We start from the raw sequence: 18,971 nt of genomic DNA, 5'->3' as shown, positions 1-18,971 counted from the left end.
ATCGCCAAGAGCTGGTCTGGTGACATCAAGGACTGGACGGGGATGACCTTCCTGGACTTTCTCTTGACAGCTTCCAACAGAACAGTGTGGAGGATGTCGTCTGTCTCTTCAGCCCTCACGCATCCCCCGATGACTTCCAGTTTCAGTCTCAGTCTCTCAAGGAGGCGGACAAATCTCGATAAGAACACTGTCTCTTTGTTCAAATACCTATATTCAAACAATGACCACGGTTCTGCAACCAAAGAAAAGAAAAGAGAACTGAGAAACTGACTAATTGAATTGCACATATTGTCCAGTTAAACGAAATAATCATCATAATGATGCCATGCATTGAAAGGAAAAAGAAGAACCGAGAAACCGACTTATTGATGTGCACGTATTATCCAGTTAAACGTGAAAAACAATCATCCAGTCAAACACGAAAGAATAATCATAAGGATGCCATGTATCGAAAGGAGCTTAATATCCTATACAACTAATACTACGATTAAATCACGGAATAGAACTCACAGATAAATAAAGATGAATGATCGTTTAGAACTACCATATTGACGTTACGTAGTAACCAGTCTCAAGGAGTAGCTTCCCTTGGCTAAACTGTCTCTTTACAAAAAGAAACAAAAATGAACCATAATCCGTTAAAATCCATAATATCATACGCTGCACCACATCTGCTAGTCAGATGTCTGACCAGCAGCGTAACCCAACGCGCTTAGCCAGGTCTTGAGTGCATGCTTATATGTTTGCGTACCTGTCAGAGTGGGTTTCTTCTGCAGGACAACACTCTCGTTGCCATGGGTTCTTTTTTCAATGCGCTAAGTGCATGCTGCACACAGGACCTTTGTTTATCGTCTCATCCAAACGACAAGATGCTCAGCTGGATTTTCCAGTCAAACCTGGGAGAAAGGGTGAGAGCGGGATTCCAACCCACACCCACACAGTGGAGTGATGGCCTAGAGGTAACGCGTCCGCCAAGGAAGCGAGAGAATCTGAGGGCGCTGGTTCGAATCACGGCTCAGCCGCCGATATTTTCTCCCCCTCCATTAGACCTTGAGTGGTGGTCTGGACGCTAGTCATTCGGATGAGACGATAAACCGAGGTCCCGTGTGCAGCATGCACTTAGCGCACGTAAAAGAACCCACGGCAACAAAAGGGTTGTTCCTGGCAAAATTCTGTAGAAAAATCCACTTCGACAGGAAAAACAAATAAAACTGCACGCAGGAAAAAATACAAAAAAAATGGGTGGCGCTGCTGTAGTGTAGCGACGCGCTCTCCCTGTGGAGAGCAGCCCGAATTTCACACAGAGAAATCTGTTGTGATAAAAAGGAATACAAATACAAATACCCTCACGGACTCTCTGAATTGGCAGCTGAGTGTCTTGACCACTCTGCCACCTTCCTCCGTGGACGACTTCCGTATTGAGGACTGCTGCTGCTGATGATGATGATGATGACGATGATGATGATGCTGAGGATGATGATGATGAGGAGGAGGAGGAGGAGGAGGATGATGCTGCTGATGATGATGATGATGATGATGATGATGCTGAGGATGATGATGATAATGCTGCTGATGATGATGATGATAATGATGAAGATGATGATGATGCTGAGGATGATTATGATGAGGATGAGGAGGAGGAGGAGGAGGAGGATGCTGAGGATGATGATGATGACGATGACGATGCTGAGGATGATGATGATAATGCTGCTGCTGCTGCTGCTGCTGCTGCTGCTGATGATGATGATGATGATGATGATAAGGATGATGATGATGACGATGCTGAGGATGATGATGATAATGCTGCTGCTGCTGCTGCTGCTGCTGCTGCTGCTGCTGATGATGATGATGATGATGATGCTGAGGATGATGTTGATTATGATAGGGACAGACTCAGGCTTGTCAGAACCTGGTGGTGAGCTATCACTTTTGCATGTTGCGTGTGGTGTTCAACAAATAGGACAGAGGCTTAAACACTAGCAGGTCTGCACGTTACATTCATGGGAGACCAAACAACAACAACAAAAATCACCACCTTTACCTACTGAGTGCGCTGAATCCGGGGATTTAACTCGGGATCTTTGGGCGAGGATCCGGCGCTGTAGTTTATACGGACACCACACTCGTCTGTATTTACGTACATAGCTACCTCCACACGTATACCTCCTAGCTCATAGCCCCACCCACCACCACCACCACCACCACCAACGTCAACACTGAGCAGCACTGTACTCAACTTTCACTACACTTAGATAATATATGATAGTCAGCTGTGTCCGACTATGACCATCAGAACAGCAGAGGAGGCAACTGCTGTTCCGACTATCTGGGCTAGAATTTGATTATAGTGGAGACAGTTTCAGTTTCAGTAGCTCAAGGAGGCGTCACTGCGTTCGGACAAATCCATATACGCTACACCACATCTGCCAAGCAGATGCCTGACCAGCAGCGTAACCCAACGCGCTTAGTCAGGCCTTGAGACAGTGGAGACAGTCTTGCCCAAGTTACATCCCCACCCTCTCGGCCAAGAGGACAGTCGGCTTTGGTATAATAAAAAAAAATGGGGGTAGAAAGGTCAGTTCAGACTTTTACATATACTCCGCCTTCACCGTAAAATTTTATCCTTTATCCTTGCGTTTCCTGACCAGAGCCCCTGTGTCTGTTCCATTTCGAAACAAACAGTTGCCCTCCAACGACTTGTCTGCTCTGTGTCCTCAAGGATTTATCAGAAAACCCTAATGCCTTTGCTTCAGAGTCTTGTTGAAGAGATTGGAAGAGAAGCAGGCTTTTCGTGTGGAATGGCCTAATCCTCTCAGACAGACAAATCCCCCCACTGCCTCTTTGCTAATTAGTTCTTATACCACCACCCCGCCCCTCAGTGTCTTGTCTCCCTTGTGCCCCCCCCCACCCCCCTCCTCTCCCCCTGTCTCTTCTTCGCCAGGCTCTGCTGTGTGCTCTTGGGATCTGGGGTTCCTGATGTTGAATGATAGCGGATCCGTGGCTGACAGAGGGGGGGAAATAGGGTAACAAGGAAAACAGCCAAGAAAGAAAAAGAGGGGACCAAATGGAAGAGGGTTGAGAAAGAGCTGTATGTCGTGTTTAGAGCGAGATTTCAGCAGTTCGGTTTTTCCTTTTTTTGTCTTTTTTCTTCCTCTTTCTTTCTTTTTGTTGTCTTGTTTCTCTTTGTCTTTATCTTTGTTGTGGTCTTTTGTTCGCTCATGTGCTGCAACTCCTTCGTTCACTCGCTTACACAGGTGAATTTATGAAATGTATATTTATGTCATTGGTTTTGAGTATTAAAATGATCGGCATACACTGTTTGACTGATGGGAATTTGATGTTTACGGGAGAGTTGTCACTTTCTCGGCACTAATTCGAGTAGTATTTTTTTTTATGTAGAGATTCAAGATTTGTACTAGACACTTTAAGTGCACATAAAGGACAGAATGGCATAACCTTTACTTTAAATAGATATCACAGATCGTGCATATTTCTATTCTCTGTTCTGATTTTATTAATTGCCATGCACATACATGTACGTGCGTGTATCAAACCTCAACAGTCCACATAACACACACATACAGAGAAAACTCGGACAAAAACACATTAATGAATGTCTATCTAACTCACGATGTGTGTGTGTGTGTGTGTGTGTGTGTGTGTGTGTGTGTGTGGTCTTCAAATAAGTGATACTGGACGCTGTGGTGTATATATGTGTGTGTGTGAGAGAGAGAAAAAAAATATACATGTTCGTTATTCCTGTTCTGTCTGTCTGTCTGTCTGTCTCTGTCTCTCCATCTACAGCTCTCTGTCTCTCTCTCTCTCTCTCTATCACTGTGTGTGTGTGTGTGTGTGTGTGTGTGTGTGTGTGTGTGTGTGTGTGTGTGTGTGTGTGTGTTTCCAGTTTGTGTGATCTTCGTGAAAATTTTATCATAAAGAAAAAAACATCAACCCCCCCAAAAAAAAAACCCAACAAAAACAAACAAAAAAAACCACAAAAAAACCCACAAAAATCATACCCATGTCCTTTTCGATTTAATTCGCTGATGGCATCTACGGACGACGGGGGTATACGTAATCTGGCATTATATTTGTATAAAGCTTTTCACTTAAGAGCTACAGCAATGTCAGATTTCACTGCTGTAAGTCTGGTAACAATAAAAACAATTTTAAAAAAAATTAAAAGTTGTTGTTGCTCCTTTGTTCATACAGGGCTGTGGCCCTAATGAACGAATCATCTGAATCGGTTAAAAGAGAAACAGTTACATCACAATTTATTGCTTAAGTCTGGTGACATCAACGAAAAAATTAACGTTGTTGTCGCCCCCTTTTTTCATACAGGGCTGTGGCCCTAATGAACGAATCACCTGAATCAGTTAAAACAGATACAGTTATATCACAACTCACTGCTGTAAGTGTGGTAACTGTTCGAAAATGTTGTTGCCCCATTGTTCATACGGGGCTGTGGTCCTAATGAACGAATCATCTGAATCAGTTAAAAGAGATACAGTTATATATCACAGTTCACTGCTGTATAAGTCTGGTGACCATAAGAAAATTAATGTTTTTGCCCCTTGTTCATACGGGGTCTGTGTCCCTTGATGAACGAATCACCTGAATTCGCTATGTTGTGTACCAGTTCACTGCTGTAAGTCTGGTGACAATAGGAAAAGAGTAACGTTGTTTATTTATTTATTTTTTTTTACATTATAGTTATGTGTGTGTGTGTGTGTGTGTGTGTGTGTGTGCCCTTCCTAGATCTTCGTCAGCGAAGCCAGGCCATGAGTTATTATTTATTTATTTATTTATTTATTTATTTATTTATTTATTTATTTGTGTAAGCTTATCTATTATTTATTCACCTTTTTTTTTTTCCTCAAGGCCTGACTAAGCGCGTTGGGTTACGCTGCTGGTCAGGCATCTGCTTGGCAGATGTGGTGTAGCGTATATGGATTTGTCCGAACGCAGTGACGCCTCCTTGAGCTACTGAAACTGAAACTGAAACTGTTGTCGCGCCTTTCATATGGGGCTGTAGCCCTAATGAATGAATCATCAGAATGTGTTTGAGAGATACAGTCACGTCACAATTCACTGCTACAAGTCTGGTGACAAATATTTATTAAAAAAAAATAAAAAAAAAAAAAAATGTTGTTATCGCCCCTTGTTAAAATTGCCTAACGAACGAATCACCTGAATCTGAATCTGTCTCCAGGCCTACGGGATCATCTCTTTCCTCTTCGTCGTCACTTCCATCGCGGGTTTCTGCCTGGAGACTCTTCCCCAGCTACGTCCGGCCATCACGCACAACGTGACGGTGATCTGCAACGGCAAGAGCCAGCTGATCCCGACGGTGATGAACAGCAACGACGCTCTCTTCGTTCTGGACGTCATCTGCACAGTCTTCTTCTCCGTGGAGCTGGTGCTGAGGTTCACCTTCTCGCCCAGCCAGCTCAAGTTCGTCATCTCGCCCATGAACATCATCGATCTCCTGGCGCTGGTCCCACTCTACGTCACCGTCATCTTCCAGGCGTGGAACCTGCAGGCCTGCTACCTCAATGAGCAGTTCGTCATCGAGATCATGTTCATCCTCAGGATCTTCCGCATGTTTCGCATCTTCCACCTGGTGAAGCACTACCAGGCGTTGAAGGTGCTGGTGTACGCTCTGAGGGCCAGCCTGCAGGAGCTGTTGATGCTGTTCATCTTCCTGCTGATCGCCATGCTCATCTTCGCCACTATGATCTACTACGCGGAGCGGCAGGACGCCACGCGGCCCTCTGAGCAGTTCAACACTATCCCGGTGGGGTTCTGGTGGGCCATCATCACCATGACCACTGTGGGCTATGGGGACGTGAGCCCCGTCACCCCGGTGGGCTACATCGTGGGCACCGTGTGCTGCGTGGTGGGCGTCCTGCTCGTGGCCTTGACCTTCCCCGTCATCTCCAACAACTTCTCGCTCTTCTACACGCACGTGCGCTCCCGGCCCACCAAGCAGCTGGCCAGCCACGTCTCGTCGTCGGCGACCACTGCCGCCGCCGAGGATGATGGGGAGGGGAGGGGAGAAGGGGGCGGGAGGGGCAGGGGGAAGGGAGAGGAGGAACGCGTCCCGTCTGGGCCGCAGCGAGGAGGAGGTTCACATGCTGCGCTCCCCGTACCCCTCCCCCGCCCACTTCCTCCACTCCCGCAAGGTGTCCACGGCGTCCGCCGCCCTGCCGGGACCTTACATGAATGGCGGCATGCTCAGCAACGCCGCCACCGCCCACACCCCCACCCCCACCACCGCCACAGCCACCTCTCCCGACCGCTACTTCCACCCCCACCCCCAATCCTACTACGTCGCAGACACCAACAAAGCCCTGAAGCCGACCACGCCCATCCTGGCCAAGTTCTCCGAGTCCAACTCCATGACGGACATCGTGCTCAGCCGTGGCGGCCGCCGCTCCTTCAGTGTTGACGGCGGCGGCGGTTACCGCTACCCCCAGCAGCAGCCGCTGGACAGGCGGAGTCAGCCCAGCTCGTGCACCTCGCGAGGGAGCAGCGTCTGCAGCCGGAAAACACAGAGTGACGACAAGCTGCGCTACAATGAGGAAACCGAGTTGTGACCTTAACCTCGTGGTTTTTGGAAGAGGAAACAACTTTTTCATTCAAAACACAGAAACCGACGGAACGGCGTAAACATTATAACACATTTTTTTTAAAAATCGTTCTAGTTATGTGCAGGAGTGTGAGACTGCCTGGTGAACACATTGGTTATTAAGCGACGGTTCCCGCTGGTTCCCAGTGTCCGTGGTCTCTCAGTCAGTCAGTACCTCAACGTCCGTGTCGGAACAGGAGTGTGACGACGCCTTCGACTTCCCGGGAATAAAACAGGTTCCAGTCCGTCCCCGCTCCTCTACACTGCAGATCAAAGAACCGGCGGTCCATGCCTCCGGACAAACCTCTGGTGACACTAGTGGCTCCCCAGTCATGACTCAACAGCCAGTGCCGGCAGGAGAAAAGAGGAAGGTGGCAGAATGGTTAAGACGCTTGTCTGTCAGTACAGTGTCCGGCAGCGAGGGTGTGGGTTCCATTCCCGGTCTCTCCCTTTCTCATAAAATTGGACTGGAAAAAAAAATCAGACTGACCGTTCAGTCGTTCGGATGAAGCGATAAACCGAGGGGTTCTTTGTGCAGCACTCACTTGGCACACTGAATTTGAACCCATGGCAACATTAGTGTTGTCCTCTGGCAAAATTCTATCGAAGAAATCCACTCTGACAGGTACACACACACACACACACACACACACACACACACACACACACACACACATATATATATATATATATATATATATATATATATTTCTATACCTGTACTCAAGGCCTAACTAAGCGCGTTGGGTTATACTGCAGGTCAGGTATCAGCCTGACAGATGTGGTGTGGCGTATAATGGACTTGTCCGATAGCAGTGTCGCCTCCTCCAGAAACTGAAACCAGTGTCGGAACAGCAGGCAGCTCACTTCACACTTGCCAAAGTGACAACGGTTTGTCCCCTAAGTGACAACGGTTTGTCCCAAATGTGACAACAGTTTGTCCCCAAACGGTTTGTCCCCAAAGTGACAACGAACCCCCAATGTGAGAACGGTTTGCCTCCAATGTGACAACGGTGTGTCCCCAAAGTGACCACGGTTTGTCCCCAAATGGTTTGTCCCCAAAGTGACAACGGTTTGTCCCCAAATGGTTTGTCCCCAAAGTGACAACGGTTTGTCCCCAAACGGTTTGTCCCCAAAGTGACCACGGTTTGTCCCCAAAGTGACCACGGTTTGTCCCCAAACGGTTTGTCCCCAAAGTGACCACGGTTTGTCCCCAAACGGTTTGTCCCCGAAGTGACAACGGTTTTCCCCAAATTGACAACGGTTTTGTCCCCCTCAACATTCCATGCAGCGGAAAAACATAGACAACAGCGCTCACATGGTCCAAACCAAATACCTGATTCAAACGGTGTTGTTCACATCCCATACTGTCTACTGGGGTCACTTCAGGGCTGCAGAACGACACTCCCATTACGGTGAGGTGGTGGTGCTCTATTGGCCACAGTGCAGGCGTAGGAAGCAGGGGTTCCGAGGTTCGATTCCCGTGATGAAGGGAGCTGTGCTCCTCCTTCAGTTCCGTTTCTTTTAGATATATATCTTTTGAAGTGGTGTGGAATTTGTTTCTTATATGACGGTTCGTTGTACAGTATATTCATAGTTCTCACCCCTCAGTCTCGCGCGCGCACACACACACACACACACACACACACACACACACACACACACACACACACACACACACACGTGTACACACACACACACGCGCGCACTCACACACACGCACGCACACACACTCACACACATGCATCTGTATATTATATGTATATCTATTTATCTATCTATCTATCTATCTACATATACAGATACAAATAGACAGATAGATATTGATAATTATCATTATTGTAATAAATGAAAAAACAACAACCATTCATTGTGACCCGGGTACACATGGTACTAAAGACATGCTCTATTCTAGTCTAAAGTTATATTTAGGCCTAATTCCATGGCAAGCAAACGTGCCCTTGTAGTAGGCAGCTCTGTATGATCCCGTATACTTGTCACCATAACTAAAGGACCAGATTTCATCCGTCACTGCACAAACGAAACTCGGTTGAGAGAGACGTTTAGAAACGTTCTGTAACTGTTGTAAAACTATATATTTTATCAACACCACAACTTTTTCATAGTTATTTTTCATCTAACACAGAGACGGGAAGGGGTGGGGCGGGTGGGGTTGGGGAGGCGGGGGGGGGGGGGGATGAAGATTATACCCATTCCCGATGTACCCGTGACGGTGACTTGCTTTGCGTCCAGCAGCGGAGAGGAATGAATTGTAATGTGTTATGCCATTCCGACTTTCAAAAAAATTTTTTTTTTTTAATCAGTATAATATAATCACACAGTGTACAAAATGTATACTGTGTAAAAGTTATTTCTCTACCCTATTTTTTTAGGCATAATTTCTTTTTTTCCCATGACACCAGAAATCTCAACAGTTGCTAGTTATGAACGAAATGTATCCTGCCTCATGGAAGTCTTACAATCTACATACATTCTTGCCAAAGACGGAAAGGCTGAAGCTATTTCGTTCCATAGAGATTGAAATTTGTGTTCTCAGTGCCTGTTTCTTTCTATATACTTACACCCACATTTGCGTGAGCGCACGTGCACACAAACACGCGCGCGTGCACTCTCCCACGATCACAAGCGCGCACGATTTTCTTCATTCCTTACCCCCAAACATAATACGGAAACAGAGAAACTCATCTTCCGGGGAATAATCTGTCCTCCCCGGCAAGACGATGACACCATAAAGCGAGCTGTGCTATTCCGGGCAAAGCAATCATTGCTGCCAGTGTCTCTGACGATGAAGCGGTCTCCTCAGCCTCTGGAGCCGAGCCCAGCTGCCGGTGAAAATAGTTGACGCGAACTGCCTGTAATATGCCTGGCGCCGATCGTCGGGGCCGGGAATGCCTTGTTTGCTCAAGAACAGATTGACAGTGACATGTTCCGTGTCGAATTATTTTTTCTTTTGTCCTTCTTCCTTTTTTTTGGGGGGGGGGTGGGGGGGGGGGGGTTTGTTTGTTTTTGTTTTGTGTGATCAAGGACGCTCGGAAGATGTGTACAAGCCTAATAACTGCAAGAAGACACGAGACATAAATCTGGCCAGTTTGTGTCAGGTGACGAGTTCATGAAGAAGAAAAAAATTGGTTGAATGACGAAAAAAAAAAAAAAAAATCAAAGAAACTGTTATTTTAGCTGATTTTATTTTTAGGCATGATGATAGGAAGTTCATAAATGAGAGGCGTGGCATTCTTGGTACCCGAATGTCCTCTTTCATAAAGAAGACGTTGGTACCTGTGTACCCGTGTACAAAGATGACGATCGAGTATCAGCCTCAGAATTGGATCGACTGTTTGTGTATTGGATCCAGTTCTTAGTTCTTAGCCATTTGTTTGATGTGCGTATGTGATTCTGTGCAGTAGTTGTGTAAGGTCTGCTGAGCTCCCCTGTGTCCCTGCCTTCAGTGAGGTCTTTCTGAGGACTTTGGTGATAACGACATCTAGTATGTGTGATCTGAATAGACTTTGAAGCCTCGTCTGTGCATACTTGTATCATGATGTATTTTGTGTGTTGGTGGAGATGGGAGTTGTGCTGGTATATTCATGCCTTGATTTTCACACACACACACACACACACACACACACACACACACACACACACACACACACACACACACGCTGAATTATTCTTTTGTGTATTATGTAAATCTTTATTGAACATTTATATAAACGCAGTTCTTGCCGTTCCGTCAGCATTACTCATCTTTGTCCACATTCAGCTTTTCTTATAGACACAATTATGGTCAGCTGTGTACAGGAGATTAGACGAAATGAAATGGCATTGTATGTTAACAGATTTATACTCTAACTGGTACATTTTTTTTTTCTAACTGATGCGATGGCATATCGAAGTACAAACGTTAAATAAGATGAGAACAGTACGTGACGAAGTCTGTTTATAATATGTTACATAGAATGTATAACATGTACGCTTCTGACTCATCTTTGCTGCGGAAATTCAAAATGACCGACAGATAATGCTGTTGTTGTTGTTTTTATTCAAAGTACAAAATTTAGAGATTGATAAGTTTTAGTATAAGGTGCACCGTAAAAACTATACTGCTGGACTGGTCCGTGTGTTGTAAATCTTCGTTGAAAATCTTACAGCTTTAACTTTGAATACAGTTGTGAAGGCTTTAAAAATAAATCAGAATTATTTTGTTGACCATTTCTGAATGTTTGTGTAGAAACGGCAGGGCAGATTGCATATATAGGTGAAGAAGATTGTGTGTTCAGCGTAGTGGTTTGCTTAAACAGTAGCAATCAGTCCTTGAATGTGTGTAGCTGTTTTTTATGAAGATAATCCAACGGGATATTCTCGCTCAACAAGTTCTCAGGTGTTTATTGATTAACTCTTGGAGGGTTGCTTTGGATCGGGACAATACGACTCCCCTCTTGTAACCATGCCGCGGGCATTCGTCTGTGGATATCGTGAGTGCACATGTACTAGAGTGCGCGAGTCCTTGTACTCGCCTGCTTGAATGAATCGAGTCGTTGTGTTTGACCCAGAATAAATCACCACCTATCCGGGAACGAGAGAATTAGCCTCGGATACTTCGAGTGGAGTTATTCTGAAGTTATCATGTGTTTGACTTCTGCCAGTGTAGAACTGCAATGTCACGGTTGATACATACAAAACGCACGCCAGTCATTTTGATTCGTGAATATACTGCGAGGCTTAAGTGGACTCACTTTTACAGCCACTATTCAAAATGTCTACTTGCTCAAATATCGGCGCAGCTTTTTCTGTCAATGTTGTAATCGACTGCATTTCAACTGTTCATTGAAATAGGATGTGCAGAAAAATGGAGGAATATAGAAAAATAGGTCAGACTCCTCAAATGTGGCAGGTATGTATCTAGAAAGAACAGAGTATATGTTGAAATGCTTGTGAAGGGTTCGCAAAGAGAACAGATAACACACGTCAGGTTTACTTTGGGAATGTACTGTTGAGCATGTATTTTTTTGTAAGTAAACTGGCATGTGAATGGTCTTTAACACAACAGTATTATACACTAGGGGGATTCCAGTTCAGTTGTGAAGCGCCGTCTTTTGTGGGACGCCAGTTTCGCTGCATTGCCACAAGTGTCCCCTTTCCTAAACATGTCACCACTGGAGAAAGTTCGATACAGTTCGATACTCCTGTCACGCGTGATACCCATTCCCATCCATTCTTCCCCTCCCTTCTATCGATCTCGCCCAGTCCACACCTTTGCAAATGAGGGCATTCAATATGCGCTGGCACTTCGAATGGAAAGGAAACGTGTTAAAGCCAGTGCTTCGTTGCACATTTCATTTTTCATTGTTAACAAACATGGCCTGTTGAAATGCAGTCGATTGACACTTGTCTGATGTAATGGATACATCAAACTCTCATTTAACACCCGCTGGATGCTGCATACGGCCACTCCAGACCATTACGTTCCCAACAGATGGAATCGACAGGGTGCCAGACATAACCTAATATCACCATCAGTAAGATAAAGGCAGCGGTTCCCTCCCCTCCCCTCTACAGTTCCTTTGTTTCGGAAACTGTACCCACAACTTCTTATCTGCTAACTCGATGCTCAGCTGAACCAACTCTTTTTTTTCTTTACTTTTTTTGTTTTTTGTTTGTTTGTTTGTTTGTTGTCATTCATGTGTTCCGATGAACACAAATATCAGAAATATGTGACAATTGCAGTCGCAGTAGCGTTATTGTGATTCTTCAGAAACTGCACACTGCTGACCGGAAATACTTGCCTTTCAACTGACGACACTGATCCACAGACAAATAGCTGAGTACCTGCTAACGGACTGATTAAGGTAACAAACAATTATAACAAGTTTTTTAACACAACAGTGATTATACGAACTAGTCTTGTGTGTGTATTCTATGTCATTTTATCATGCTGGTTCGTGTATTATGACTATGTAGTTACGATTAAAATTAGATCAATCAGCTATAGTCTGGTTATCGAGTTGGGTTTGCCTGTGCTATTCCAGTGTCTTGCATGATGCACGCGTGTGCTCACACACACACACACACACACACACACACACACTTAGATACACACGTGCGAGCGCGCGCGCACACACACACATCTACTCATATTCAAGATCACTCATCGGAAAAGCCGAGTTTCAGCGCGACGCTGACAAAAGCCAAAGTGTCAAGATGTTCAATGCAGGGGACTTCACTCCACTGATGGGGGAGGGGGAAGGGGCTAGGCTGACACACCGAAACATCGTACAATTTGACACGAGCTACACGTGCAACACGCCTTGGGAGACACAAGTTTGCGAAGCTCACACAAGCTCAGAGCACAGAGACCAGTTTGAAAGAGAACGGAAGTACAGTGTACAAGCTAGGTGGGCTTGAAATGGAATTTTTATGGTACAGAGAAACAAATTCAGACGACCGTACAAAATTGGAAACGGACTCAAAAAATAGAATTAACAACCTTTTGGATGGAGGGTAAAAAAAGAAAAAAGCTGTTAACCTAGTGCTCTTTTCATCGTTGCGTGAACTGTTCATTTTGTGAACATGGAGTGCATCATTCAAAGTGTGAGTTGTGTAGTCTTCAACATGAACAAGGACCTGTGTGCTTTGCATGAAAACGATGTGGGACCTGGATATGATATGCAAAAACGAATCGCTTCCATTGCATGTTTTTCCACACACAGCTTTGTTGTTTTTCTTAAGGACATGTTGAGAACTGAAGAGATATACATAACTACGGAATGTACGTGCTGATGTGGATTTTCCATTGCACAGAATCTTTACCCACAACGGAAGTAAGGTAAGATGTTATTCCACACCCTCGTATATTTTATTGTCCATCTTCCAGTATTGTGGGCTTCTAATCAGAAACCTTGGTTAATTGTCATTTGATGATGTGGGATGTTTCAGTAGATATAATGCGTGTGCATGATTTGTACGAGTGTGTCGTGACGGAATGTACTGGTGCGCGCGCGCACGTGTGTGTGTGTGTGTGATTTTTGTTTCTTCCTCACCTCCGGTCAACAGAAAGCTGTTGTATTTTGAGGAAACATGTCGATGCATTTTTAGTATATGAATCTGATGTGTTTTTCATCCCTTGTTCACGTCAAGATCATAGGTCTTTGTGGTTCATCTTCCAGGGGAAGTAACAACGAATGTCCTGTGTATTGGAAGATCAGTGAGTTCCCTTTATATGCACTGTGTTGGGAGGGGGTGTGACTACCTGGAGAGATATGGCAGAATGGTTCAGACGCTTATCTGCCATTACAGTGTCCGTGAGGGTCTGGGTTCGATTCCCTCTCTTGCCCTTTCTCCCGTTTGACTGGAAAAATCAGTTGAGCGTCTAGTTTCCGATGATACGATAAACCGAGGTCCCGTGTGCAGAACACACTCGATCGGGGCAAGGAAAAAGAACCCAAGGCAACAAAAAGGTTGTCCAAATCCACTTTGATAGGTACACAACTATAATTATAGGCATTCACTCAAGGCCTGACTAAGCGCGTTGGGTTATACTGCTGGTCAGGCATCTGCTTAGTTGAAGTGGTGTAGCGTTTAAGGATTTGTCCGAACGCAGTGACGCCCCAAACTGAAACTGCTCTTCCGATCTACGACATTCGCTGTGACTTCTCCTCGCACCGTCTCAGTGGTAGCACGGGGAAAACAGTTTAATAGGTTCGTTTGTTTTCTTATGTGCCCATTCAGTAGTTGCATTATTTTGTCGTACAAGCATGCTGTGCATGTGCTATTATTCATAAGATCATGAACAACTCTACGCATTTGGGTATCTTGGGTAAAATATGCACGAGCGCGCGGGTGTGTGTGTGTGTGTTCGCGCGCGCGTAAGTGTGTGTGTGTGTGTGAGAGAGAGAGAGAGAGAGAGAGAGAGACTGATCGAATTAGGCCTATACAGGAAACGAATGACTATGATGGGGCAGCTTTGTCTCAGTCGGTTCGACAAGTACCGTAGTAGGCAAACAGTTGTACAACGGACTCTGCAAAACGATTCGAGTTTGGTCTCTGACCGAATACATGCGCCTTATAACTGACAGGCCTAAGTATCTGTATCAGTCTAAGTCAATCTTATCCCACTGCTTTTTTCAAAAATTTAATATCTAATACTGATTGTTAGTTTGTACATTATTTAGCAAAGAAATAATTTCACTGTAAATATTAGCAGGCCTGTTACTGAATACTGTTCACGCCGAAGATCAATACTGAATTGCTGAATTAGAAAAAAAAATCTTTTAGAGTCTTGTGAGAGAACAATGAAGATAATGAGAAAAACGGTACTCCATTGTTTCATTTCAGCACTTCAGTTTGTGCGTTTCCGGGTGCCCATTGTTTGGCGTTGTCCACAGTTTTTGTATGTCCACCCGTCAAGATTAACGGCTTCTGTCCGTCTGTGGTGAACTGAAAACCCCTTTACTGCGATAGTAAATACCTTTTGGTAAGATTGTGTGCCAGGTATGTTTGTGAGTGTGTGGTGTCAGTGCACGATTTGTGTGAGGAGTGTTACGTTGAGTTGCATCGCGCAAGATTATGCCATATATAATAATGAATCATTTACAACAGCAATGATACTACCACTGCTCATGATTATAATGATAGTGTTAATAATACGGTTAATAATGATGATAATAATAATAATATCATTATTGTTATAGTTGTTGTTATTGATAGTATCATCATCATTATCATTATTATCGTTATTATTATTATGGTTTTATGTTGTTATGCAGACCTTTGAACGGGTACTGCCAGACGGAGAGCAGCCACCCTGATGTCAGTGACGGGGCCGACACACCGACCACGTGGCCGTGCAGACAGCAGAGCGGAGTGAGGACAGGACAGTGGTGACCCGGGACAGTGCCACCTGTCATTGAGGCCAGCTCCACACCACGAGCAGCCCGTGCAAGAACGCCGTTCTCAACAGGTCAGTCCGTACACCGACAGTTCATCCTGTGTTTCTTGGGGAATGGTCGGAGGAGGAATTTTGTTTAATGCCCCGTCACACATATCGGCGATTGAAGACAATCTGTTATTGTATTAATCTATATATTTGAGAATTATCGTTTAGGACAACCTTTTTGTTGCCTTGGGTTCTTTTTCCTTGCGCCGATCGAGTGTGTACTGCACACGTGACCTCGGGCGTAATAGCCAAGTGGTTTAAGCGTTGGACTTTCAATCTGGGGGTCCCGGGTTCGAATCACGGTAACGGCGCCTGGTAGGTAAAGTGTGGATATTTTTCCGATCTCCCAGGTCAACATATGTGCAGACCTGCTAGTGCCTGAACCCCCTTCGTGTGTATACGCACGCAGAAGATCAAATACGCACGTTAAAGATCCTGTAACCCATGTCAGTGTTCGGTAGGTTATGGAGACACGAAAACACCCAGCATGCATGAACCACGACAGAGTAATCGGCAAGTCGATGTTGGTCGTGTAACGGAAAGAAGAAGAAGAGGGGGAGGGGGCATGAATGGTGAGTTTGGTGAAACTGGGTATATGGGGGGTGAATTTTGAAACAAATATCTAAATACAATCACAGAAAATTACTTAATGGACTTCGTAAAAGTTAAGTCGCTAATCTAACAAGCGAATTAACTGTTAATGAATGCAAAAAGTAAAAAAAATGTCAACGTTCTCAGTCGTGAGACACAATTTCGTGCAGGTAAGGCTTCTTCAAATCACAGTACAGAACCAAACAAAAAACTACATGCTTAATTGTCACATTACTGATGCATATGCATTTGACTTTAGAGCAATATTTAGTCCGTAATGAATTAGATAATAGTCTGAAAATTAAACTTCGGATTGGTCTGCGAATCGGACCAAAAGCTGAGTCCACTGACGACGTTTTAGAGTTGTATTTAAGCACCCCTTGGAATTCCATCATGCCTATGACGCAAAGCGTATAGACGTCACAGAAGTTACGTCATTGCAAAACGACATAATCGGGTTTCAGGAGAAAAAAATAAGGAAACTGGAGGGAAAAAAAAACGCACTAAAAACTTACAAAAAACAATTGCACAGATCCGGGAAAAAAGCAAACACAAGGAGAGGACAGGCAAAACACTAGTTTCAGACCTGTGTCAACTGCAGCGTTTCAGATTCTGATCAGACTCGGAGAGCGCCGCTCAAAAACCAGGCCGTCGGTACAATGGCCGAGTTACAGCCGCGAACACAGCACGGCACACGATTGAACCCCGTAGCACACTCCTACCGGATATACTGCACAAAACACTCCCAGAATACGACACCAAAACACAGATGAATAGTGAAAAAAAATCCTTTTGACAATATCAGTTGTAAAACAGTCTGACAGAGCTGCTGGTTTCTTCTGCATGACGTTATCTATGGGCAGGTAATTCCTGGAATGGTCGGCATTCGGGCTGTAATAGGTGGTGGTGGTGTCAATGGAAGTCCCAGGGGATAATTCCCACAGTCTCTTTTGGTTTTGGATTTTTCTTCTTTTCTCCCCCTCTCACTTTCCGTTAAATATGCCATCTCACCAACACCACACTGACCACTGCCAAACACAAACACCAAAAGACAAGAAAAAAGCAAGAGAGAAAAAAAAAACGTTACTCGCATGATGAACAAGGAATTCCACCTTTAAGGAATGTTCTTTTTTTTGCGCTTTGATATATATACTTTAAAACGTATTTTTTACTATTTTAATGAAGTGCTGGGGTTTTTTTCTTCATAGATTGAATTTTTCCATTATCTATTTCCATGCAAAGTGTAGTCTATGATTTACATAGACTGATTTCTTTTCGTTGATTATTTGCTGTGCAGGGCTGAAACATACTACCAGAGCCGTCAATGGAGACGTTCTGGAATGGAATGGACCCCTACAGCTGTGATCCAGGACACAGGGGAAGCCGCCAGACCTCCGTCATGTGGACACAGATGGATCCCCACCCCCAAAAAAAGATTCCGGTGATTGTGGTGTATTGATTGAATCCAGTCATCACAATTATATCTCGACGCAGTGGCCTGTTGCGGTTGTTAAGTATATAGTGTACGTTTGTCCATGAAAGTTGCATGGCTCAGTGTACACATTGTGTACGGTCAATGACCCTGATAGAGTGTCTGCTGTATGTAGAGCTTATTTGTTTGCAAATTGAGTTTCATTCCCTGTATTATGTATGGTTTAAAGCAGGCTCGCACCATTTACCATCCCGCTTGAAATACTTGTACCCAGACCACCGTTTAAGCATTGTGGAGGTGGAACTTTGGTGAACCAGGCGAGACTGGAACCAACTACTGCCATTTGTCACAGTCTGCTTATCAGACCTGTGTGTACGGGACATGTTCTGCACAGGAGAGGACTATCAACCTGTAGAATCAGTGAATGTGTTTAAAAGAGGAACTTATCAGTAAGTTTCTGCCTTCTTGATACAGAAATGACACTCATATATTACATGCACAGTTCAGGCCCCGTGTTTTGTTATAATGGGCGAACGTGACGGTCTAGCATCACGTAGCACATAGGGGTGTTGTGACATTGAACTGGAACATGAAGTGTCAGATGGTTCATTTCGTTTCGGATTCCCGAGAAAGATTGGGTGTCAGAACGTCACGGCACCTCTTCCAGACAGTCGGGCAACGTTATTGTTGGTCCTCTGCTGTATGTGTGACGCTCTGTGTTAAATGTTATAACGTTCAAGGCGCAAACCCATACTGCAATGTTAATGATGGCAATGGTTTGGGCACTGAAGTACGAGGTGCGGATCATCTGTCAGTTTTGACGATTAACAACCAATACAGAGTGATAACTGTCTTCATTTGCAAGGTACACAACACGGAGTGAGGAACAGCACACATACAACCAATGCAAACAGACGATTAACAACCAATACAGAGCGGTAACACTCATAATTTACAAGGTACACAACTTCAGGTCAATGGTGCTTATGCTACCGATTCAACTAGCACACAGGTAAGTGAAAGGTTACATCAAATGATCAGAACAAGACCGGAGCTTATTTTTTTTTTGATGGAGTATCTGGGTTTGTTCCAATGTACCTTTCATTTTACCTGTGTGCTAGTTGAATCATAAGCAGCATTGACTGCCAAATATACAAAGTCCAACTTTATGAATCTTTCGTTCATTCCCATAGTAACTGTTTTCATTTTATCTGCAAAAAAGACAACCCACATCCATCCAATCCATGTTCTGTTTAATTTCACCACTGCTCCCTGAGATGTCATGATCAAAACGGCAAATCTGCAATAACGAAAACACATCGCCATGGGTGATGGGACCCAACAAAAGCTCACCGACAATGCGC

At 44.6% G+C, this 18,971-nt stretch overlaps 1 protein-coding gene and 1 long non-coding RNA gene across 2 annotated transcripts in view; both read left to right on the top strand.

Annotated features, from left to right (window-relative positions):
• Positions 1 to 7,234, top strand: part of LOC143280241 (potassium voltage-gated channel protein Shaw-like) — a 168,680-nt gene extending 161,446 nt beyond the window's left edge. Inside the window, exons 4-5 of the mRNA XM_076584873.1 lie at positions 5,213 to 6,051; positions 6,119 to 7,234. Of these exons, the coding sequence (XP_076440988.1) occupies positions 5,213 to 6,051; positions 6,119 to 6,599 (1,320 nt within the window). The 3' untranslated portion in view covers positions 6,600 to 7,234. The remainder of the gene's footprint in view (positions 1 to 5,212; positions 6,052 to 6,118) is intronic.
• A 6,090-nt stretch (positions 7,235 to 13,324) lies between these two features.
• Positions 13,325 to 17,676, top strand: LOC143280448 (uncharacterized). Its single transcript, XR_013055015.1, has 3 exons — positions 13,325 to 13,475; positions 15,415 to 15,608; positions 17,473 to 17,676. It is a non-coding gene; the product is annotated as an uncharacterized LOC143280448 (long non-coding RNA).
• The last annotated feature ends 1,295 nt before the right edge of the window (positions 17,677 to 18,971 follow it).

This window comes from Babylonia areolata, chromosome 3, assembly GCF_041734735.1.
Source record: "Babylonia areolata isolate BAREFJ2019XMU chromosome 3, ASM4173473v1, whole genome shotgun sequence".
Classification (NCBI taxonomy): domain Eukaryota; kingdom Metazoa; phylum Mollusca; class Gastropoda; order Neogastropoda; family Buccinidae; genus Babylonia; species Babylonia areolata.
Note: the sequence above shows the minus strand (reverse complement) of the source record. Positions and strands in the feature narration are given on the sequence as shown.